Source organism: Protobothrops mucrosquamatus, unplaced genomic scaffold (assembly GCF_001527695.2).
Source record: "Protobothrops mucrosquamatus isolate PMUCROS unplaced genomic scaffold, P.Mucros_1.0 scaffold149, whole genome shotgun sequence".
NCBI classification, from domain to species: domain Eukaryota; kingdom Metazoa; phylum Chordata; class Lepidosauria; order Squamata; family Viperidae; genus Protobothrops; species Protobothrops mucrosquamatus.
The window spans coordinates 531,568-556,835 of record NW_015386514.1 but is presented as its reverse complement, the minus strand read 5'-3'; the positions used below and the strand labels follow the sequence as shown (position 1 = coordinate 556,835).

The 25,268-nt window shown below is 41.9% G+C and overlaps 1 protein-coding gene across 1 annotated transcript in view; it reads right to left on the bottom strand.

Annotated features, from left to right (window-relative positions):
* Positions 1–25,268, bottom strand: part of PAPSS2 (3'-phosphoadenosine 5'-phosphosulfate synthase 2) — a 52,749-nt gene that overhangs the window by 12,715 nt on the left and 14,766 nt on the right. Inside the window, exons 2-8 of the mRNA XM_029283599.1 lie at positions 7,017–7,131; positions 6,063–6,298; positions 5,364–5,502; positions 4,322–4,440; positions 4,091–4,204; positions 2,661–2,772; positions 1,282–1,311 (exon numbers count right to left, since the gene is read on the bottom strand). Coding sequence (XP_029139432.1) covers positions 1,282–1,311; positions 2,661–2,772; positions 4,091–4,204; positions 4,322–4,440; positions 5,364–5,502; positions 6,063–6,298; positions 7,017–7,131 — 865 coding nt within the window. The remainder of the gene's footprint in view (positions 1–1,281; positions 1,312–2,660; positions 2,773–4,090; positions 4,205–4,321; positions 4,441–5,363; positions 5,503–6,062; positions 6,299–7,016; positions 7,132–25,268) is intronic.

Below are 25,268 nucleotides of genomic sequence, written 5' to 3'. Positions count from 1 at the left end.
GGCCAGTGCAAAAGAAAAAAATATTGTGTGAGCTTTGAAATGTAAATAGGGCTTCTGAAAGTAGTTAACTGCAAGCATTTGCTGCTGGGAATCTCTCCATTCTAGTAGAGGGCTCCCAATTAATTCAGATACAGCTTGGATGCTTTGTAAAATGGGCTTGCTCTGCACATGTACAAGAGATATTAAAATAGTTACACCCAGAACAAAAAATCATAAATGGAAGAATGTCCCTGGATGATGGCTTACTTTTCTTGTTTCTGAAGAATAATGGAAAAAGTCCATGAACAGAAGTGACTTTCTGCTTCATAAAGGACACCTTTGAATCCAAGCCACTACTCGGTGGTCCCTGGGTTAAATTTCACAACTACCAAATCTACAGATCATACTGTATCCATGCACAATCAGAAACTTTTCAGAAGTGGTTATATTTATACTATGATTCAACCAGATGCACTTTTCTTTGTTTAACTTTTCCAACGGCACATTCTTATAAATGTTTATTTACAAACAAATTTTGGAGAGAAATTCAGAAAGACTGTGTTGTCATATATTCATTTTCATAAAACCAGGTTTTAAAAGATTAAAATATTTGTCAGATGGGATATTCAGAAAGTCTTCCAAATGTGTAACCCTCAAGCCTAATACATCCTTCTGAGTCAGCTATGGCAGCTTTTTGAGACTTCCCATTCTTGCTATCGCTCTAGTAATCCTCTCCTAATAACTAAACTTCTGTTCCCCTAGACTATCACAATGAGCAACACTGTGTTAGGATGAAAAATTCTAGAAAGAAGATGGTGATGATCACAAGATGCAATGGAATGGAATGAAAATAATAGAAATAGAAAGAAATAGAAATAGAAACAGAAATAGGACTAGACTAGACTAGAATATTTTTTATTGGCCAACTGTGATTGAACACAGGCTATAGCTGGTAAGCTCCTTTGGGTCGGTGGTTGATAAGTTGTGTGTACCCAATCTATTAAAGAAGAGGGAAAGAAGCAGGAGAAGAAAGAGAATACATAATATTGAGCGTACACACAGATCCATCAAAATTAAGAAGCATTTTGCCATGATCTTCAATCAGGTATGAAACTAATTAAGAGTTGCCCTTTTCAAGTCAATTAAATGTTGGGAAAGCACAGTGTAACTGGTTGGATCATAAGAATACTCATTATGATTCTGGACTTCTATATCAAAATTTCATTTCAGCAAGATGCACAATCTGCCAATTAATCTTTTCAAATTATTTTCATAACATAGCAAAAACAACTGAATACATACCAAGCTTGAATATATCAATTTTACCCACTCCTGGCAAAATATAAAGATAATTAATAACCATATTTTAATTGTTTTCCTTCTCAATCATAAATACCTTCCAAAATATCAAGATGACATTAAATTCTAAACATGGTTTTCCACCATGATTGCATGATGAGGACCAATCTAGAAAGATGGATCCACAGGTAGATGGGCTCATGTGTATTAATGTTGTCTCATGCATATGAGAATATGGGCTGCATATTCTACACTTGAATGAGGCTTCTGGGATTTTTCGTTTAATTTCCCTAAGAACCATTAAAAGACAAGTAAAGTTGAAACATTATGCATCTTCTCGGCTTTCTAAAATTGGATCTTACCTACATCCTACCAAACTAGAATGTAGTCAAGATCTGACTTAGAGTAGATGCCAATTTTCACAGAATTAAAGATGGTATAAATAAGAAGTTTCTGGTCCTTATATTGGCGTATCATTCCATTTTCACCTATGGTAGACAGGAGAAACATGATAGTGGGAAACAAAGCTCCAGCACTATGCTTGTTCAGTAAAATATTTCACATGCCTATTAAACTGTTTTCAACAGCTCTGTTTAAAACTATTTTTACTGCTTTATTACTTTCTGACAACTGTTGATTATGCAAACTAAGCAGTCCAAGATCATTCAAGGAGATTCACACAAAAGGAGCAATCTGAATCTAAATAGCCCTGTAGCCAATAAAATTACTCTGTGGCCTTTAGGACCAGAGTGAATCCAGGATTTATTGACTTTGGCATGCACATGATCTAGGATTTGACTTGATCTGATCTGGCAATTTACCTGTCTACGATCAGCATATTTCTCTAGTTTATTATGATTACAGGAAGTCCTCGACTTATAACAGTTCATTTAGTGACCATTCAAAATTACAAAGACACTGAAAAAGTGACTTATGTCCATTTTTCACATGACCTTTGTAGCAGCCCCATGGTCATGGAATCAAAATTCAGATGCTTGGTAGCTGGTTCATACTTATGACCGTTGCTGTGCCCCAAGGTCATGTGATCACCTTTTGCAACCTTTCAACAAGCAAAATAAATGGGGACGCCAGATTCATTTAACAACTATTACTAACTTATCAACTTCAGTGATTCACTTAACAACTGTGGCAAGAAAAAATGTAAAATGGGGCAAAACTCATTTAACAGATGTCTCACTTAACAACATAATTTTTGGGCTCAATTGTGATCATTAAGTCGAGGACTACCTGTATTGGCCTCAAAAGAAAAAAGGTACTAATTTCATTACACACTAATCAAAGAATATTCTTAATGAGAATTTGGTTCTTTCAAATAATTTTCCAAAAAGAATGTCTAACATATATGAATTAGTATATCATACCATCAAGCAAAGTGCCAAAATGGATAACTTGCAAATATTCTTTCTCCCGCATAAACCCTTTCAGTGGAGTGGCCCAACCTTCACTTAGGACTTGAACCCACTGTAGATCCAACTGGAAAATAAAGAGAGTATAGCATATGGCATCTGCACATAAAAATAAGGAGTACCTGTTTTCAGCATTTCAGTACAACAGTTTGAAAATAATTTTCTAACTAGCTATCAGAGTATTCCCAATTAGGATCACTTAGATCGGGAGTCCCCAACCCTCAGGCCGTGGACCCACACCAGGCAGCGGCATGCCAGAAACCGGGCCGCGCAAACAAGCAAAGCCCCATCTGCAGAATGCAGGCAGCATGTGAAACCACACACCCTCAGGTCCACGGAAAAACGTCTCTCCATGGAACCAGTGCCCAAAAGGTTGGGGGCCACTGACTTAGATAAAATCAACAGTATTTCTTTCCAAAAAGAGCATGGATATAATGTACCTACCACTTCTGAAAGTTATTCCTTATTCACAGGAAAATATTTGAAGACTCAGTCTTAATGTATTGGGGCATTAATGTACTGGTTCAGTTGCTGAAATTCTTATTCAGTTAGCCTAGAAACCAAGCTAGCCTAGAAACCAGGAAATTGTGAGTTCTAGACCTGCCTTAGTCATGAAAGCTACCCAAGTAACCTTGGGACAGTCAGAGTGACTGTCCCTCTCAGCCCAACTCACCTCACAGGGTAATTGTTGTGAGAAAAATAGAAGGAAGAAGTATTAGATATCTTTGCCACCTCAAGTAATTTGTAATAATAATAAAGGCAGGATATAAATAAATAAATATTTTTCTGCTTTTAATCTCAGTAACATGATGAGAATTTTGCTTAGAAAAATTCATTCTCTTTGTTTGAAGCAGCTGTCAAGAACCTGACAAAGGTTATAAAAAAATTCTGCAAAACCTTGGCATTTTATTTCCAGTAGATCCATAGTGATTTGAAGGTCAGCAGGACCAAAGAATATCTTTCTCTTAAGTATACTATGCATATGTGTATAGATATTTCTCACTTACAAAGATACACAGGGAAACAAACCTTGTATATTTATTTTCTTCTAACAATGTCTTTTATCCTCATATTACCATTGCTTTGACCCCAAAATCAGACATCAGCCCTTCCTTCCATCATTCAAACCATTTTAAGTGAATTTTTAAAATGGAAAAAGTTTTTTTAAAAAAATGAAATTTGAAACAGAAAGCTGATTCCCTCTAGAAAAGGCCAACAAAACAATAGTTTTTCCTTACTCTGCTCATCCTTAGTACTCTGAAGGTGGCAAATATGGCAGACTGGTTTGCTTAAACCTAAGAATGCCCAGGACAAGGGTTTTCTTGCCGTTTAGACAGTTAAGCAGATGGTTTTCCTATATCAGAATCAGTGTACTTTTTTCTTACCTTGGTAATGTTTATAGATGGCAAAGTACCAGCTTTAGCCCAAGTTTGTTCCACTTTATTTTCAGGTACAAACAGCTCAAGCACATCTTTAATTGCAGTGGAAGGAACAATGCTCTAATAGAGGAATAAAAAGATAGTCCTCTTGAGAAACATGGATTGGTTAGCACAAACCTGGAAAAAGTGAAGGTGCTAGATTAGGGTTTGTTATTGAAAACCAGGACATGATGATACCTGTTCTTGCAAGAGTTCCACAATAGCCTGGATGCATTCAGTCACTGAAAAAATGTTGGTTTTCAGCACAAGTTCAGGTATTTCTGGTTTATCATACTCCGAATCAATTCCAGTGAATCCTAGAATAGTTGGATATTCATATGCGTAAGACAATAAGATTATGTTCAGACTTCAAATCAAAGATCAAATAGGACATCCATAAGAGCAATGGCTTTTGTGTCTTCAGTATGGACTGTTTTCAAAATCTCATCAGGTATTTCCCCATAATTTTTTTCCTAGCTAATATGGATTTACAGCTACCTGTTGGAGCCTCACTTGTCACCCGAATCACAAACTTGTTCAGCTACATAGCTATTACCCAACCCTGCAATTCAAGTCAAATGACATGACAAATACAAGAGTTCACAAAGTTTTGATGCACTAGGACAGGGGTCGGCAACCTTAAACACCCAAAGAGCTGCTTGGACCCATTTCCCAGAAAAAAGAAAACACTGGGAGCCACAAAACTTGCGTGCAAGTTGAAGAGTTTAATTAAAAAGAAATAGAGGCTGCTGTGCATGAGTTCGTTCTGTCTCTCTTTCCCTCCTTCTCTCTCTCCCTCTCTTTGTCTCCCTCCACCTCCCTTTCTCTCTCCCCCCCCCCTTTCTCTCCCTCTCTCCGATCTTCTGCTCACCTGGCAAGCTGGCTTCACGACAAGCTGACACACATTCTTATTGGGCTGGATCTCTCCTGCCCTTGGTCTGCCAGTCCTCTTCCCCCACTCAGTGTGTGTGTGTGTGTGTGTGTGCGTGTGTGTGTGTGAGAGAGAGAGAGAGAGAGAAGGGAAGGGAAGCGCAAGTGCCTCTCTCTGTCTCTGTAAATGGCGGAGGAGGCTGGGAGCCGCAGGAGAAAGCTGAAAGAGCCACATGCGTCTCTGGAGCCGCGGCTTGCCAACCGGTGCACTAGGACATTTGCAGATAAAAGCTTGTATTTAGGAGCAGGAATGTAAAGAAGGGAGATTATGTAGACAGTACATCCTGCAGCCAGGGTAAAATGATCAAACCTTTGATTTCTCCAGCTCGTGCTTTTTTGTACAGGCCTTTCACATCCCTACTTTCACAGATATTGAGAGGTGCATCCACAAAAACCTCAAAGAAAGGAAGCCCAGCTGTCTCATGAATCTTCCGTGCATTCTCACGGTCCTGTAAAAAGGAGCAAAGTAACAATCAGTAATGTAAGTATCTTACTCTTCTTCTTCTTCTTACATCTGTTGTGCAGACATGAAGATATCTAAACAAACACAAAAAGAAATATGCAACAGGACGCTCAAGATGTTCTGGTTTTTCTCTGTGTCTCTCACACATATACACAGTTTTACCCATGTTTATTGGCCATATAGATAAAGGTAGGGTTACAGGGCCTAGAGTCTTCTTTTCGCACACACATTCCAATTCTACTAATGCATTTTTTAAAAACTGGCTTGAGCCAGAGAGAAAGAAATACCAGTACTGAGCAGAAGGACAGTAAAACAGCATCAAATTCCCACAAGTAAAATTTTGATTTATTGACTAGTGTCAAGCTAATGAAAGATGAAGTCCAGTATTTCAGGAAAGTTTCCTATTGGAGAAAGCTGGATTTGAAGATATTAGAAAGAAGCATGCATAAGGATATTACATTCCCAAAGAGAAAAAGTTGTACGAGGAGACGGAATAAAAAAGTATTTTTTTTTTAAAGGACAGAATAACTTTCCAGGCAGAGTTACCTTTGCAAAAGGAGAAATGAAACTAGTAATGCAAACTAAGCCAGCATCTGCAAATAGTTTGGCAACTTCAGCAACACGGCGGATGTTTTCTTCTCGGTCATCAGCAGAGAAACCTAGATTCTTGTTGAGACCATGACGAATGTTGTCACCATCAAGAGAGTAGCAAGGGATGCCATATAACACAAGGTATTCCTCAAGGGCAAACCCAATAGTTGTCTTACCGGCACCAGAAAGACCTGTTAATCATAGGTAAAATTAAAAAAAAATTTAAAAGCCGTGGTGGTCAGTAGACCTATTAAAGCTTTCGAAACAGTTTATACCTCTTGGAAGGGCAAACACAAATTGTGGCATTTCATAATTTAAAACATATTAAGCATGTTATGAACAAATTAACATGTGTGATTTATGGGATGAATTTTATTGTGTCCTTTGCAGAACTGAACAATTAATAAAATTTATCACATAAATCACACATAATCCATTTTATGTTAATTTGTCCATATATTTCACAGAGTTATAAGGTTATGTATTTATGAACTTTGCATCTCATTATACCTTCTACATCTGAGTAGCCAAAATCTAGAAAAACCATCAGGTGGCAATTAACAGATCCAGAAAATTCTATCTTTTGCTATCCTCTAGCAACAGGGGTCCCCAATCCCCGGTCCGTGGACCAGTACTGGTCCGTGGCATGCCAGAAACCGGTCTGCACAAACAAGCAAAGCCCCATCCACGGGATGCAGGCAGCACACAAAACCACGCACCCTCCGGTCCGCAGAAAAACCTCTCTCCACAGAACCAGTCCCTGGTGCCCAAAAGGTTGGGACCTCTGCTCTAGCAGTCATCTGGATTTCTGCAGATCAATTTGGCAGCCTTTCCCCCCCTCTAATGCAATAGAAATAAAAGCTTTCCCTGGATGGATGTTAATTTCCTGAGCTAGGAGGAACACAATACCTGTGAGCCATACTGTGCAGCCACGAAATCCACCTTTTGTGCCCAAAACCTGTCCTCTCTTGTTTCTGCTAACATGATGGGCTTGGTACACCACATTGGTAGACCTTTGGAGGTTCTGAGTATATAAACAACATAAAAATGTTGGTTTAGTAGCAAAATACAGTAAAAGAGCAAATTCCAGTATTACATGTTACAAAGCAGCACCCCATTATTCAAGTCTCACAGAAACATACACCTGTATTCTAATATGCATACATGCATCTACGTGTTCCTCATGGCTTTGTCTTCAGAAGTGTTTGCCTAAGGAAACTTTTCTTTAGGGTAAGGATTTCACTTGTCCTGAGTTAGTAATAAAGGGACAGAGGACCCCTTGGAGGAACAAAACATTTCACAGAAGACTCAGAAGCTGGCCCATTAGCTTAAGTGTAGTTTACAGCTCTCCATGCTTGCAACGTCAACAATCAGGGGGGAGGATTTAGGTAGAAATAAGGACATTGAACAGGTTGCAGGAATTGGATGAATTTTCAACACTCTGAAAAAGGAAGGGAATGGAGAAGGTAAGATGGAAAGGGAACAAAAAATTATGGAACCAAAGTCAGCCCTGGTCATTGCCATCAGGTTTCTCCTGTTGAAGAAATTGGTCAAAATATGTAGTAATGGAAGGAAGTACCTTTAAAAAAAAAAAAAGCCAAAAATAGCTGGTGGAGACAGAAACGTTTCTCATCCTTACTGCAGAGGTCCCCAACCTTTCTAGCTCTATGGACCCCTGCCAGGGCTGGCAGTGGCAGCAGTGGGAGGGGGGCAGCAATGGTTTCATGCACGCAGTCTAGATCCCGTGCACACTCACCCACCACCTGTGTGGCCTGGTTCCCAATAGGCCATGGACTGGTACTGATCCAGGGACTGGGCGATGGGGACCCCTATCTTTATTGTATTTCCACTTTGACTTCAAGCTTTTAAAACACTTGGATAGAACATTAAGATCGTTCTTTTTCTTATAGGATAGTAAATCACACTGGATATAGTTGAACTGACATTGATATAATTTTGCATAGGATTATACTGTCAAATGTATCATTCTTACGAAATAATAAATCCAAGACTTAACAACTGTCGATAAAAAAGACAAAAAAGTCTGGATAGAGGATGTTGCAGAACCTGGAGACATCAGCATAGAAGAGAAAAAAAAACTGGAGAAAATTACAAAGTACAAAGAGCTGCAAATAGAAATAGAATGACTGTGGTAAAAGAAAGCAAAGATAGTAGCAATAGTACCCTTTCCTAACTTCTCTTTTTTATTAGTTTATAGTATAAAATACAAAAAAATTAATAGGAAAAATAGGGGAGGGAAAAGGGAAAGGAGAGTGTAGAAAAGAAGGGAAAAAAGAAAGAAAAGGCATTGACCTGCGACTCCCTTTGGTGCAATAAAATAAAATAGTAACATCAAACCTCAACTTTTTACTTTTACATAATAGTATAAACTAGCCATTTCTATATCAACAAATCTATCTAATTGGTAAAACCAAAAATCAAAGTTCCATTTTTTTTCACCTCAAGCACAAAGTCCAAGTAGAAACAAAAGTAGTTATGTTTTTTTTCTTTCAACAAAGCAGTCAATGTAGCCATCTCTGCTAACTCCATCAACTTTTGCAGCCATTCGTCCATTGTGGGGAACGAAGTGTCCTTCCATTTTTGTGCATAAAGTAATGTTAAATCAAATTCTTAAAGTGAATATAAAGATAAAACCAGAAATTTTTCTTTTGGGTTTAATGGAAAAAGACTTGGAAATTTTTTTGGGGAACTTTAATGGTAGTAGCAATAGTAATATGCATTTTGCATGCAATCCCAAAACATCTGGAGCACCATATGAACACCACTGGCATTGACAAAATAACTGTCAGTCAATTGCAAAGGGCAGCTTTACTTGGAACAACTAAAATCTTGCAACAATACCTTTAAAACCATAAAACATCATCTGCTTGTCCCAGGCCCCTGCAAAGGACCCAATAGGGGTAAAAACATCAAATCCAGTCTAAACATCTCCCTGGCTTTGCAACAAACTTAAATAAATATTATTATAAGTACAATCCTCATTAACTCTTACAGCTATGCTAGAAAGTAGGTAAATATTTTGATTCCCATATTGAAGGGTGCAAAGAGAAAATATGGCTCTTCTAGATGACCTAAAGAGATTTATTCGGAAAGAGAAAAATTGAACAGAGGTTTTCCATCTCTCATGTTCTGCTTCCCCAGTACCCCAAATCTTCTTGGTTTGGAACCCAAATCCAGTTCTTATCCTCTTCCAATTGCTCAAGCAGTTTGCCTGGGGAGATTGCAATATTGCTCAAGATACGAGTGGACTCTGTGGACTCTGTATGTTACTGGAACCCCTTGGCTTGCAGAAATTCCATCTGAGTCCAGAATCCCTTTTTGACCTGTTCTTTTTTCCCGTTTAGCTGAATCATTCTTAAAGAGACAGAACTCCTTAATGACTGCATTTTAAGCACTGTGACTCCATAGCCCTAATTTATTCCTCTCCTCCCCCCTAATGTCTTGGAATCAATTGCCATCAATAATGCCAAGAATCAGAATGCTATTTAGGTTTTTTCATGTTTGTTTTTCATGGACAGATTATCATTTTTATGTGGCTTTAGATTTTCTAAATATGCCTGGGAAGTCCGATTTCAAACAACATCTAGAGCACAGCCAAATTTATTTCTGAGTAAGAATTCTATAATAGAATTTTAAGTATGAATCTTATTATGATTGTACTATAACCTTAAAACAACAACAATAAAAGTCTGTTCTACCAGTGGAGAAATGCTTCTGAAAACTGACAGAAGAAAAAACTATTTAGCAATTTATAATCAAAACCTAGCTTTATATTTTTAAAATAATTTTATTAAGCTTATCAAAATATAAAGTACAAATGAAAATGAAAGTAGTGGGGAAATGGGGGAGGGAAAAGGGGGGAGAAAGAATGGTAGGGCAAAGAGGAAAAAGAAAAGAAAAGCTTTGACTCTCAAGTCTTTTTTAGCATAGTAGAATAAAATAAAATCACAACCTCGACTTTTTACCTTTACATACTTAATATGGATTAGCCATTTCTATGACAACAAACTTATCAGCAAAACCCAAAGTCGAAGTTTCATTCATTTTCCCTGTCAAGCATAAAATCCAGAAGTGGTTTCCAAGTAGAAACAAAGTTGAATCTAGTCTTTTTTTTATTAGAACAATTTATTTAACCATCCCTGTTAGCTCTGCCACTTTTTCCATCCATTGTGGGAATTAAAGTATCTTTCCATTTTTGTGCATAAATCACTCTTGTTGCTGTCAAATATTATATAACAAAAAGGTTCCAGATTGTTTTTAAGTTCTTTGTCCTTTAAATCTAAAAGCTTCTGATTTAATTTTTATATTCACTTTAAGAATCTTCTGCATTAAAATATGAATCTTACCACAGTATTTCTTTGCTAAAACCTAGCTTTATATTATTCCTAAAAGTAAAAGTTGTTATGCAAGCATTAGATTGTGAAATAGCGGGATGTGTATTGTGGCCTTGAGGTTTTTTAATGGCACATCTGTATTCCAGACGAAAGAGTTTGGATGAAACATAGGTGGGGGCTATAAATCTCAGATTTCTCAATTAATATAACCAAAGGTTAACTGGGAGTCAGGGAATTACAGTCCCAACACATCTGGAGACAATGAGATTGGGAAAACCTGATAGGACGTTCTGTGTCAGAACAGAACATGGAACAAGATGTTCTGTTTGAACTTTCCCAAATGAGCAGCAGCACATCTTTCAACAGTGTAGAATTGCTGGGTTATTCTGTCCTCTCTCCAGTTCCACAGGGCCTCTTTGTCATCTACAGAAAGCGAACAGCTTCTACAGAAACCTCATAGTTTCAGCTAAGATTACACATCACTGCCAAATCAGACAGGATTTCATTCAATATAGTTTGAGCAAACAGTAGGGAAACTATTTTACCCACTGGTATGAATCTTAGCACTTTCCTCTTATTAATGTTGGCACTGTTATACCAAACTTTCCTTCTACAAACATGGAACATTGGATGTCTCATAAGAAAATCAACCCAACCGTTATCCTCAAACAAGCAGTGATTCAGCATAGACTAGACTGATACTTCATTTTGCATCTGCAAGTTGAGCAAAATTGTACTTTTTAGTGAACTTATTTTTCAACCAATCAGGTTGTGAAATCAAACTTTACTAAGAATTACAACCAAGCATTTAAATATTTATCAAAACTGCATTCAGAATAATTACATAATTTTTAAAATTATATTAGGATCATTTCTGCTTTTATAACAACAGCTTTATAATAACACCAGGCCACAATTAAAATGACATAAGGCTTTTCTGCATTATTATTACCTTGGTACAATGGTAGTTGGAAGACTCTAGAAGACATGACAAAGGGCTAGTCTAGTGCAAGACAACTATAATGAAAAAGGTTATCATAAAGGACGAAGAAGCAGATATGTGACAAAGCAGATATTAATTTCTTAATGGAAGCAGAAGTTTGACAACAGAATCAGCTACCAAAAAAAAGGTAGATGATCTCTTCTTTGCTAGATGTATTAAATGCCATTCCTGAACTCAGTAAAGGTTGGATACCCATTTTGGCAGGGGAATTCTGGGAACTGAAGTCCATATATCTAAAAGTTGCTAAGTTTGAAAAACTGAGAACAATCTGCTCTGGTTTCCAATTAATTTGTGAGAACAAAGCAAGCTGGGAATTCTCAGAGTTAGAGTCCCAATTCACAGAATTCCATGTTGGAAAGGGCTGGATTAGGGGAAACAATAAGATAAAAAAAATCATGATCTCAGTAATGTTACATGGTGTGCTATATATGGATTACCCTGCCCATTTTTATAATTGGCCTGCAATTACGAATAAGCATTTTATGGCAGCAATAATTTTTTTTGCCAATAACGCAAAACATCATGCTTTTGCAAGACATTTTTATAGCATAATAATGACTTTGGATTTCCTTCAAGAGATGACAAATGGTTTATATCAATAAGATTTTACTGGCTTTCAGGAAAAGAAAAATAGCACTGCCTTTAACATTTTTAAACATAACCATATACTCAGTTAAACGCTATTTTCCCTTATTGCAAATAAATTGATTTTTTAAATCATTTCTACAAAATGATGATGTGTAGAAACCTGTAAATTGAATATGTCTGAAACCTTGAATCTATGGTACCTAAATTGAACAAGTTCTAGGGAAGCAGTCATAGGCCATAAAAGCTTATAAAAGCATTGATCTATACTTTTTATTTTACAACATTACAAAACTAAAATTGAAATATTGGAAATGATTATTTCTCCTATGGCAGTTTTATGAAACTGTGACCTGCTTCAATTAAAATAACTGAAATGCACTGAAACAGAACTATATGAAGTCTATATTTCATCAATGTAGAATAAATCTCTATTAACAGTGGAAGTTACAAGTAATTTAAAATATTTATTAAATTTATATGGCCTCCTGACGCCAATAGTTGTCATTCTGAGCAGCGTACAATCAATAAACAAGAAGAGAATATTAGTTAAAAATAACAACAAACATTAATGAATGATCAGAACCCAAATTTCTATTATAGTCCTCTAGAAAAGAACTCAGTCAACTTGGCTCAAACTCTGGGGTAATAATCAGGTTATTTAACAGAATAACAAAATAATACAGCTGGAAGGGACCGTGGAGGTCTTCCAGTCTAATCCCCTGCTGAAGTAGGAGACTCTATACCATTTCAGACAAATAGCTGTCCAATCTCTTCTTTAAAACCTCCAGTGGTGGAACACCCACAACTTCAGGAGGCAGATCATTCCACTGATTGTTCTAACTGTCAGGAAATTTCTCCTTAGTTCTAGGTTGGTTTTCTTCAACCTAGAACTAAGAGAACCTTAGTTATAGCCTTTCCAAAGGCCAGGAGGGTGGAGTCAACTATATATTGAGGGAGAGATTTATTAGATTTATTCCAGAAGCCTTGAATTTGTTTGTTTGTAAAATTTATTAGCTACCCACCTTGCCATAGAGGATCTCTGAGTGGTTTACAACAGAGGTCCCCAACCTATGGGCCACAGCACACTACCAGGCTGTGGCCTACTGGCCACTGGGCCGCGGGACAGGCCGGCCAGTGCACGAACTCATCCCTATTTGTGCTAGCGCCCGTGGACCCATTTGTGCATGCATGAGGGGCTAGCGGCAGTGGCTAGTGCCTGCGCAAATGGGGCTGCTAGCGTGCACGGGGGCATTGCTAGCGGCAAGCACCTGCGCAAACAGGTGCACAGTTGCGTGTGGCCCCGTTCATGCATGGGTCGGTTTGCGCGCATGCGTGCACACACACAAATTTACCAGCTGCTCCCTTTCCCTCCAGGCCGCCAGCATGAAAAGGTTTATGACCCTTGGTTTACAATATTAGAAGATAAAACTGTATAATTTATAATAATATAAATACAATACTATAAATATTATAAAATCAACCTAGCTAAAAAGTTGGGAGGAGGGAATATGATGAGAGGGGGAAAGTTTGGATCTGTTGTTAATCAATCAGCCACCCACAACACGAAGCCCCTTCATTGGCGCTCCAAGCCAACTGGCAAAACCAAGTCCTTAAGCTCTTACGGAAGGTAAGCAGCGTTGAAGCTGACCTCATTTCGGGTCCCAGCTTTATCAATTATAAGGCCAAGTCCATGCTCATATCTTCCAACATCTTTTAGAAAACAAACCAACAGATACAAAAGGTCAATAACAAAATAATGTTTGAGAACTCTGCAAATTATGAAAATGTCGTGTTATGACTAATCAAGACGATACAACTAAGTATATCATGGTATAGTGAATTCTGCATGGTGCTGGAGGGTTGGACATGATGGGCTCTTAGATCCCTTCCAACTCTATTTTATTTTGTTTTTAAGGAGAAACATATCAACAGTACTCTAGAAAGATAAGGACCCTTCTATGATTCCCTATTGATAGGGAATCAACCGTTCCCACTTTTGTTTGCACATCAATCCCTATTTTTCTAGATGTAGGAGAAGCCATAGACCTGGGCTGCCCTTCTCCTGGCCTTTCTAATCATTTTCTGCTATTACTGTAGCTCAGAAGACTTTTTTGTTTCCCAGCTCCTAAATTGTTCTAAGAAACGGGGCGTTGTCTTACCTGAACGCCTTTTCTCAGCATGATGATGGATAATCCACATGATTGGGTTTCCTGAAGTCCCTTCTACCCAATTAGACTAAGTCTGAGAGATAGCCACGCCTCTTGCCGGGTCACGTTTGCCCAGTTCCGACGGAGGCGAAGCAACAGACAAAGCCAGACGCGTTGGTTTCCAGACTCCTGCCACAGTGCCCAGTAACCAGTAAAAGGGCGGGAGTGGATTATCCATCATCATGCTGAGAAAAGGCGTTCAGGTAAGACAACGCCCCTTCTCCAGCATGAGGATGGATAATCCACATGATTGGGACATACCAAAGCTTGCCTGTCCCTGGGGGGGGTAACAGATGGGGCATGTGATGCAGGAGATGACACCACCCTCTGTAATACTCTACGGCCAAATGCAGCGTCAGCAGAAGCAAAGCTATCAATTTTATAATGACGGATAAATGGGGAAGGCGACAACCATGTCGCCGCTTTACATATGTCACCAATGGGCGCCTGAGTGGCCCAGGCCGCAGAGGTGGCCGCGCTATGAGTAGAATGAGCTGTAATACGCGAGGGTATGGCTAAAGATTGTGATTGGTATGCCCTGGCAATACAAGCTTTAATCCACCTGGCAATAGTGGAAGAAGAGACCTTGAGACCCATTGAGGCCGGATTGAATGACAGGAAAAGTGACTCTGACCTACGGAAAGAAGCAGTTCTCTTAAGATAAATGTGAAGTGCCCTGCGAACATCCAAGGTGTGCCATCTGCGTTCCAAGTCACCAGACGGACTAGGGCAGAAACTCGGCAACACCACCTCCTGTGACCGGTGAAACAAGGAGTTCACCTTAGGAATGAACGTGGGGTCTAAACGCAGGATCATGCAATCAGGGCGAAACAAGCAGAGATCCTCCCTTACCGAGAGGGCTGCCAATTCAGATATGCGCCTGGCAGAGGTCACTGCCACCAGAAAAGCCACTTTCATAGATAAGAGATTGAGATCACAAGAACGAAGTGGTTCGAAAGGCGACCCTGTAAGGGCCTGTAAAACCTTTGACAGATCCCAAGAGGGATACCGATGAACCGTTGGAGGTCTCGTATTAATTGCTCCCTTAATGAAGGAGCGGATCACCGGATGATGAGCAAGTGAGGAAGAGTCATCACAAGAAAGAACTGTGGCGAAAGCCGCCACCTGTCTCCTGATAGTACTAGGAGACAGACCCTTATCCATCCCGTCCAGGAAAAACTGTAGAACCTGAGGTACAGTGAGAGATGATAGCTGGACGTGATGCCTGGTCATCCAAGATATAAAACTCTTCCAAGTAGAGTTAAACACTCTATTCGTTGACGGGCGTCTAGACACCTGGATCATATCAATGACCCTTGGAGAATAAGCTTCCTCAGTCAAACGTCTCCGCTCAAGCACCATACGGTTAACTATAGCCATTGAGGATCGGGGTGCCAAAGCGCCCCTTGACTGAGTGCTATCCGGTCTGGGGGGTATCTTCCACGGAACGGATACTGATAGGTTCATGAGATCGGCGAACCACGGGCGTCTCGGCCAATGAGGGGCTATGAGAACAACCTCCGCCTTCTCTCGCAGAATCTTGCGGATGACGGCCGGAAGTAGAGGGAGCGGAGGAAAGGCGTAAAGAAGGCCCCAGGGCCACAGAATGTGCAGGGCATCCACCCCCTCCGCCCCTGGAGACAAAGCGGGAGAAAAACCTTGGAAGTTGGGAGTTCGCTGCCGAGGTGAATAAGTCTAGGGCTGGGTGCCCTACCCTGAGAGATATGGCTAGGAACAGCGATGGATCCAGTCGCCACTCCGAATGATCCACCGTCGCCCTGCTGAGAGCGTCCGCCTGCTGGTTGACTGCCCCCGAGATGTGATCCGCCTTTATCGAGGACAGACTGGCCTCTGCCCAAGAGCAGAGCAGTCTGGCTTCTGTCATCAGAGAGCTCGATCTGGTGCCCCCTTGACGGTTCACATGAGCTTTGGCTGCTATGTTGTCCGTGAGGATGAGAACGTGCTGGCCTCTCACCTTGTGACTGAAGTGACACAACGCCAGGTGAATTGCCCTGAGCTCCAGCCAATTTATATTGTGTTTCAGATCCTCCTTGGACCATCTCCCCTGGGCTATATGAGACTGGAGGTGAGCCCCCCAGCCAAAGAGACTGGTGTCCGTGATGAGCACTATCCGTGACTGTTCTCTGAACTTCGAGCCTTTGTTGATGGCCCGAGAGCTCCACCAGTGGAATGAACTCGCTACCAGAGGAGTCAACCGCATCAGCTTGTTGGAGGATGTTAACTTCCTCCTCTGAAAGGGGAGGAGGAACCACTGAAGGGCTCTTGAATGTAGCCTGGACCAAGGTACGATGGCAATGCAAGAGATCATCTTGCCTAAGAGCTGGGAGAGAGTGAGGAGCAGAACTGACCTGGTGCGTTGCACCTGGCGGACAAGGGCCCTGAGACTGGCTATGCGGTCTGGTGACAGGTAGACCATGCAGCGTGTTGTATCTATCACTGCACCCAAATGAAGAAGCCGCGTGGATGGAATCAGTTGGCTTTTGAGAAAATTCACCAAGAATCCGTGGTTCTGGAGCACCTCTATTGTACGGGCCACCTCTGACCGCGCAGCCTGGACCGACACTGATTGTATGAGGATGTTGTCCAGGTAACACTGAATCCGAATGGAATCCAGTCTGAGGTGAGCTGCCAGAACCGACAAGATCTTTGTGAATACCCTCGGGGCGGATGAAAGGCCAAACGGAAGTGCTCTGTATTGATAGTGATAAGATCCGTAGCAGAATCTGAGAAATCTGCGATGTGGTTGAAATATTGGAATATGTAGGTACGCTTCCTTGAGGTCGATGGACGTTAGGAGGTCGTTCCTTCTTACGCTGGCCAAAATGGATTGCAGTGTTTGCATTTTGAATTTTTTGTATACTAGATAGGAGTTTAACCATTTTAGGTCCAGAATGGCCCTCCATCCTCCCGAGGTCTTTGGAACTACAAAGAGGATTGAATAAAAACCTCGCCCCCACTGATTGGGAGGAACCGGTTCTATTGTTTTTCTTTCGATAAGATGGGCAATGGCCTCCTTCATGAGGGCCCGTTTTGACGGGTTTGAGGGTGTTGGACAAGAAATGAATCGGTTTGCCGGTTTTGTGAAAAACTCCAAGGTCAGTCCGTTGGTGATGGTGGACAAGACCCAGGCGTCGGTGGTAGTGCTCTCCCAGTTCTGAGAGAACAGGGAGAGCCAACCGCCTATGGGGGGTCCCTCCCCGGAGTCACTTATTCCTCCGATAGGGACAGCCCCCCGTTCCCCGAAAGGGCCGCTTAGACTGCTGTTGTTGTTGCCTGGGCTTGGATCCAAAACGGTCTGTCTGATGGTCCAATTTTGGCGTAAAGGAACGTGCGGGTTGTGACCAGTTGGAACCCTGGGTATTGCCCCGGAATCCCTGACGGCGATAAAAAGGGGTAGACTTCCTATCTGCTCGCCTAGCCTGGTGAACAAGTACCTTTTTCTTATCCTTATTTTCTATCAAGTATGGCTCCAGGGTTTCCCCAATTTTCCACCTGAGTAAGGAGCAGTGGACAAACGTCCCTTAGATTTTAAATCTGCCCTCCATTGCTTTAGCCAAAGCAGTCGCCTGGTAGAAACATTAGCTGCTATCGCTCTGGCTGAAAAACGGGCAGCATGCAACGTGGCATTGGTTGTGTATTCCACAGCCGCTAATAACTTCCCCAACGTCTGATGGGCACGTACCTGATCCTGCGGAATCATGTTCTGAAGCTCCCGGAGCCAAGTGATAGAGGATCATGAGAAGAAAGAGGCTGACATGGAGGCCTTTACCGCCCACCCTGACGCTTGATGTGCCCTTCTTAGTGCATACTCAGATTTTCTGTCCTCCGGTCTTAGTGCCTCCGCCATATCTCCAGCGATAGTGGTGTTTGAAAAAATTGGAGTAAGGGATGTGTCCACAGATGGAACCTCCAGGAGATTGGTTAGGGATGGCGCCACGCTAAATAACTTTTTGTCCGAGGACCCTGGAACAGGAGAGACCCCCAGATTGGTCCACTGCTTTTTTACCGTGTTGGCAAAAAAAGGAGGACAAGGAATGTGCCTTTGAGTCACCGTGGGCTCAGCGAACAAAGGATTTGAAGCTTGACTGGTGGAAGGGGTGGGTTGTGGGTCTGGCTCTGGAACGATCTGGGATGTAACCGTGGCCTTGGCTAGAATGGTTTTGAATAGGGTGGGATCAAAGAGGCCTACAAAAGGAGATGGCTCCTGAGGAGCATCCTCATCTTCTGATAAAGCTGTTCCCCGTGATTCATCAATTTCCGAATAAGAATCCCCACTCTATGAAGATTGGTTGGAAACTATCGAACAAGCGTAATCAGGGGTGGTGGATTGATGCTGGGAGGGCATAGAGGGCTGTGATTTCTGCAGGGATGAGAGACTCTCTAATATCTCCGTGAGCATAGATTGCAATTGCTCCGGCGCAATTGTCTGTGACGGCTCGGGGCGGAGCCCAGCGGCCGTGAGCATGAACGTGGCCGATGGGGCAGGTTGAGGGTTAAGCTGTGGAGCCCCCCAGCTTGGATTGGGATTAGATGTCATAGGACTAATCGGTCTAGATTGAGATCCACCCTCCGGAGACAATGGCCTGTGGACCTGTGCAATTGTGGTTACCTGAGGGCTGAAAGGAGAAGTCTCAGAAGTCCCAGGTGCAACCTGTACCTGTTGTGGTGGAGCTGTCTTTTGAGCCCTGGATATCTGCCTCTCTAGGGCCTGATGTCTCCTAGCAGCCTCCTTTTCCGCCCTCTTGGATGGAGCTTTGCCGGATAAGGCCTTTGCTTTTGCCTTGAGCTTGCCGGCTGCCTCTGCCTTTGGAGATTTGTGTTTCCTTTTACCTGGGGACTGGTGGGTGCCAGAACCAGTTGAGGCTGCTTGTCTTCCGCCATCGCTTGTGTACCCTTCAGCGCAAGTCTGAAAATGGGTCTAAGAAAGGTAGGAAATAACAATCTTAAAGTGAAAAAACAGTAAGAAACTGTTAAATACCAGTATGCTTCTTGGCAAGGTATATGTGGGACCTGAGAAACTCTTCAGCACAAGTCTGAGGCTGGGTTGTAGCAGGTAATGAAAAAACTGGAAAACCAGTATGGACTCCTTGCATAGAACAAAACCTGAGACCCTTCAGCGCAAGTCTGAGAATGGGTTGCACCAGGTAGTAAAGGCTGGAAAAAACCAGAATGGTTCCCTGCAAAGGAGTTAGGCCTGAGCCCCTTCAGCACAAGTCTGAGGATGGGTTGTATCAGGCTTATGATGACTGGAAGGTCAACCTGGGCACCTTTAGAAATAACTAGGCCTGAGACCCTTCAGAACAAGTCTGAGGATGGGTCCAGCACAGGCTAGGAGCTGAGGTCCGAAGTGGGATATCAGAGACTGGTGAAACCAGTATGTGAGCTCCTTGGAAAAAAAACTGTGAGATACAGTAGATTGTAATTAGGACCTTAGTAGGCAGTAGAGGTGAGGGAAAGACCAACTCTCAATGAAAGACAATTTAATAACTCTGTTGCAATAGATTTGCCAGAGGCAATGACAAGTAGATGTGTCTGGAAATAATGTTTGGAGATAACCTCCACTGGTTCTGCCCTCCCCAGAGGGGAGGGGAACTGATCCAGTCACTGGTAGCACCAGAAGGTTTAATTTTCACAGTAAATCTCCCTTTTGTTACTGATGAAATTTTTTTCAAAACGGCAGCCGCCAGACACGTGGCAATCAAACTGTTGTCCTAACGCCAGCCCTGCAGTGCAGGTCTCAAACACAAAATGGCGGACACCAGCCACGTGACTCACTACAGTGCAAAGGAGCAAGCTCAAGGGTGAAACAAAATGGCGACCGCCAGCCACGAGGAGACTCCTTGGTAGCCCCGATCGTCCAGAGAAGCTCAGGATGATCAGCTGTTATTCGGGGCTTCCGCAGCAGTCCCACGCCCTCCCAAAGCGATCGGAAGGCTCCGCGGCTCTTTAAGAAACTAAAAGTAACTTTCCCGGCGAGGCCCCAGTTCGGGAGATCCGCCGATCAACTGGATCGAACAGAAGGCTCCGCAACGTCCGAAAAACCTCTCAAGACACCAAAGGAAGCAAAGAGTAGAGAAAAGCCTCTGGCTGAGATTACGAACCCCTCCCAGCCGTTAACGCCCCAACCGGAGAAGAAAGGAAAAAACACAAACCTCGTGCAGAGGTTGCAACTTAAATAAAAGGGGAAAAGAATCGGGGGGGGGGGAAGGGACCCGAGAAAGAAAAACACAGCGTTTGAAGAGGAATTAAAGGGGAATGGATAATCCACTGAGAGGGAAATCAATTTGTTTAAATAAAACCTGAATCTGGAGAGAATCACCAACGCGTCTTGTCTGGGTAAAAGACTAAGTCGGAACTGGGCAAACGTGACCCGGCAAGAGGCGTGGCTATCTCTCAGACTTAGTCTAATTGGGTAGAAGGGACTTCAGGAAACCCAATCATGTGGATTATCCATCCTCATGCTGGAGAACATTTGGTTTGCTGTCCAAAGATGCTTTATCCAAAGCACCTTTGGACAGTAAACCAAATGGTTTCTTATCCAAAGCACCTTTGGGACAACCATAATCTGACTGAGAATCTGCATAGACGTTTGGTAGAATTTCTTTCACAGCCCCCTTTTAATTACTGTTATTTTACAATGATTCAAAAAATGATTGGTATGATATTTATAGAGGATCCACCCAAATCTTATGCTATTGGGTGGAATATAAATTGAAGAAACCTAAACAGGCAGGCAAAAAATATTAAGAGGGAGAAAGAGATACCCATTTATATCCCACCGAAAGAATCTGCATAGCCTCCCTTTAGGCCAAAACAAAGTAATACAAGTTTCTATAATAGGATCAGTGTTTCTAGGAGATTATTATAGAAAAAGGAGAAGTGGGTTGAATGTGGCATTTCTTCCATGACCAGTCAGAGCCTGAGTATGAGTTAAAGGATTCTTTTAAACGTAGGCAAAGAAACAGGAGAAACCACTTAAATCAGTCAGTCCATTGATTGCACTTGTTCAGGACTGCCATGTTATTCAGTACTGAGGCATTTACCTCTTCTACCTGGAAATGCCAAGCACCAAGTGTGCTTACAAAGCATGCCCTGTATTGCTAAGGAACCATGAATTTTTCCCTCTTTTCCTCACTACCTTAAACGAGCCTGAGATTCAACTCAATTTGCCTTTGTCCAAGAATGACCCATCACAGAATATTATCTTTGTTATCTCTATGTTAACTCAAAGTAGACAAAACAGTCTTTATGATTATCCATCTGTTTGGAAGACATTATGTTAAGTATTTTCTTCTGGTACTATACTCTTACAAACCAGTAAAAATAATCTTCCTACTTTTAGGCTGTGGATGTTTCAGTGCAGTGTTCAGGCAAAATCAGCCTTAAATAAGCTTCACTGCAGTCACATATAAAGAATAAGCCAAGATTTTTAAATCATGCTATTGAACAAGTCACAATGTCTTGGTTCATACATAATACTAAATCATAATGTGAAAGGTCATGCACCAAGCTTCGGCAAAACATAGAAGAAAGTGTCACTTGTTAAGTCAGGCAAAGTGTACACACAACTTTATTATAATTTTCAATGATCAGTGATGAACTGGAGAACTTCTGTCTGTGGTCTCACTGTAGCTGGAGTCTGTTGTGAGATGACTAGGAATATGGCCTTCATAGGTTTGGCATCAAAAATTCCATCATGTGAAATTGCAATGTACAGTTGTGATGTAATAATTTCAGTCTTCTAAGCATTTCTATTATACAAATAAAAACCAATGCAATTATAAAAAAGTGCAAAAAAGAGAATATAAAAATAAAAAATGAGAATATAGCAAAGAAAAATATATAAATAACTTCCCCTTCATCGTAATATGCTTTGCTGTTTATTACAAAAAATGAATGTTCTAACTGCTTAATTAATTAAATGTTAATTAAATGTTTGGTTTAGCTAATTCAAATTAAGTGTTTGAATTAGCAAAGACTTGTTAGGAATAATCCCGTTTAAAAAAACACATTTTTTTCTCAAGGAATTCAGCTGCCCTTGAAAGAGTAATGCCATTCGCCTCACATCTGCGATAACTTGAGAACAGTGTGTGTGCGTGTTTAATTATGTGTTTACTGTTTTATCCATAACAAGACAGAGATTTCAGATGCAGCCAGTTTCTCTCTTACTTCCCTGTCTCACACACTGGCAATATTTAGGACAAATTTCTGGATGCTTGATACCAACTTTATCAATGACTAATTTTTATTAAAGAATCAGTTTGATGTATTAGTTAAAGCACTAGCTAGAAACCGGCAGACTATGTGTTCTAGTTCTGGCTTAAGCACAAAGCCAGCTAGGTGACCTTCAACTGTTCACTCTTTCTCAGTCCTAGGAAGAACACAAGGGTAAGCCACTTCTGAAATCTTGCCAAGAAAACTGCAGGGATGTGTCAAAACAGTCGCCAAGAGTTAACATTGACTTGAAGGCAAATGTGTATATGTATGTACCAACAGAAGAGAATATTTGTAGTTTAGGATTAAACTGTGAGGTCCTTGGTTCTCTCTGAACTTGGTTGTTTTTTTGAAGACCAAACTAGGCAACATCATCAGTGCTAGTAATCAAGTGGGGTTTGCTCTTATTATATATATTAGATGCTTGCCATTTCAGTCTTGATGTCTTCGTGGTTCCTTGATCAAGCTGTTATTTACTGTTAGCTTGTTTGTCTGCATTGGTAGCTCCTTGATCAGGATATTGTCTACTTTTTGATTGTTGGTCTAGTGCTAATGTTGGTGTTAATCTTTGCTCATACAGGTATTGATTACTGGTAAGGAGGGGTTTTTGGGGGGGCTTTTTGAATGTCTTTTTTGAGTGGTATATAGATAGCATAGAGATAAATGACAGCTATACAAAGTCAACAGGACACTAAGGATCTTCCTCAAGAACTATATGGTATTATGGAAGACAACAATAGAAGCAACTCAAGACAGCTCAAACAACTGGCCCTCAAATGGGTCATATACCAAGTGATGCACTGTCCTTACTGTGTTCTGCATAGGCTTGAACCCCCTCTGCCATATAATCCACAAGAAGTGGATACAGATATATTTTCAAGAGTGTAACTATTATCAGCCACCTTCTCTACATCAGGGGTCTCCAACCCCCGGTCCATGGACCAGTACCAGACCATGGCATGCCAGCAACCGGTCTGCACAAACAAGCAAAGCCCCATCCGCGGGATGCAGGCAGCACACAAAACCACGCCCCCTCCAGTCCGTGGAAAAACTTCTCACCATGGAACTGGTCCCTGGTGCCCCTGGTTGGGGACCTCTGCTCTACATAGACGTCAGTAAGCTGTATGCGAAGAGTGACTAAAACATTGACTCACTGATCCACTTGGCACAAATCTACAGTGAGAACATTAGAATGTCATTTGGACTGAAGAAATATGGCCAGATAGTAATCAAGAGAGGATAGAGTGGAACTATCAGTGGCCCACATAGCAGACATACAGACCAGTTATAAGTATCTTGATATCCCACATGAGATTCATGATGAGAAGATAAGAAAGACAGCAACATCCAAGTACCACCAAAGTACAAGACAGGTCCTGAAGAGCCAACTAGTAGGAAGAACCAGCCCATAAACATTTATGCCCTGTCAGTCATTAGATACCTGCTGGCATAGTGAGCTAGCCAAAGAAGAACATGGAAGCTGATGATGTGAAGACCCAAAAGCTCCTCACAATGTACACAGGTTTCCACCCCAAGTCCAGAAAATGTACACCAGCCAGAAAGAGGATGAGTGGGGTCTAGTGAGTGTCAAAGCCACTGTCCTGGATAAAACCCAGAGCATGCAGGAGTACATCAGTAAGATGGCAGTTGAAGATGAGCTGCTGAGAAAAAGCATGAAGCAGCAGCAGACACAGGAGGAAAATCAAGCGAAGGAAGTGCCATGCAAAACAAGAGTCTGCACGGAAAGTATCATCAACAGATAACTGAGGTGGCAGACATTAGGAAATCTTACAAGTGGGTGGACTAAAATATGGCACTGAGGCACTGATCATAGAAGCACAAGAACAGGCATTAGGCACCAGATCCAAAGAAGCAGGGCTTTACCAAACTAGACAGGCCCCTATTCAGAAAGGCCGCAGAAACAATCCAACACATAGAGGCAGGGTATAAGATGCAGGTAGGAAGCACATATGCCCCGAATGACACATCCAAGAAGCTGGCATTTTGTATAGGAACATCTGCACAGTGTACAGGCTAGACCCGCTCAAGTCCAAATTGGGCCATTCCATAGAAGGTTGTGGAGAATAACAAAGCAACAATCCTGTGGGACTTCCAGATGCAGACAGGCAGGCAGCTACTGGCCAATCAACCAGACATCATGATAGGAGACAATGACCAGAAGACAGTGGTGATGATAAATGTAGCAGCACCAAGTGTCAGCAATATAAGGAAGAAGGAGTATAAGAATCTGAGGAAGTACCAGGAGGAACTAGAGCAGAGCTTCCCAACCTTTACGGCTTGGCGGCCTGGAAGTAAAGGGAGAAGCAGGGAAATGAGCGCACGTGTTGCCCCGCATGCGCAAATCAGCACACACATAATAGTGGCGGTAGCATGCATGCACAAGCAGGCTGCACACACCCTCTGGCACTCATAGACATTTACAAGCGGGCCGCTGGTGTTGTGGCTCCGTCCGGTGGGTCCCTCTCATCAGAGGATGAAGGCTCTGAACAGGAAGGAGAGGAGATGGCCAGGCCTCCCTCTCCAGGCCCTTCCCCTCTGGTGCGGCCTTCGGTACCTTCCGACGGAGAGGAGTTTGGCCAGGAGCCCGGTGTTTCTGGGATTGGCCAGGAGCCCGGTGCTTCTGGGATTGGCCAGGAGCCAGGTGCTTCTGGGATCAGCCAGGAGCCAGGTGTATCGGACTCCGAAGAGGATACGTCTTGGCTGGATCCACGCCAGCGTCGGAAGGACAAGCGTGCGCAGCAGCGGACACGCC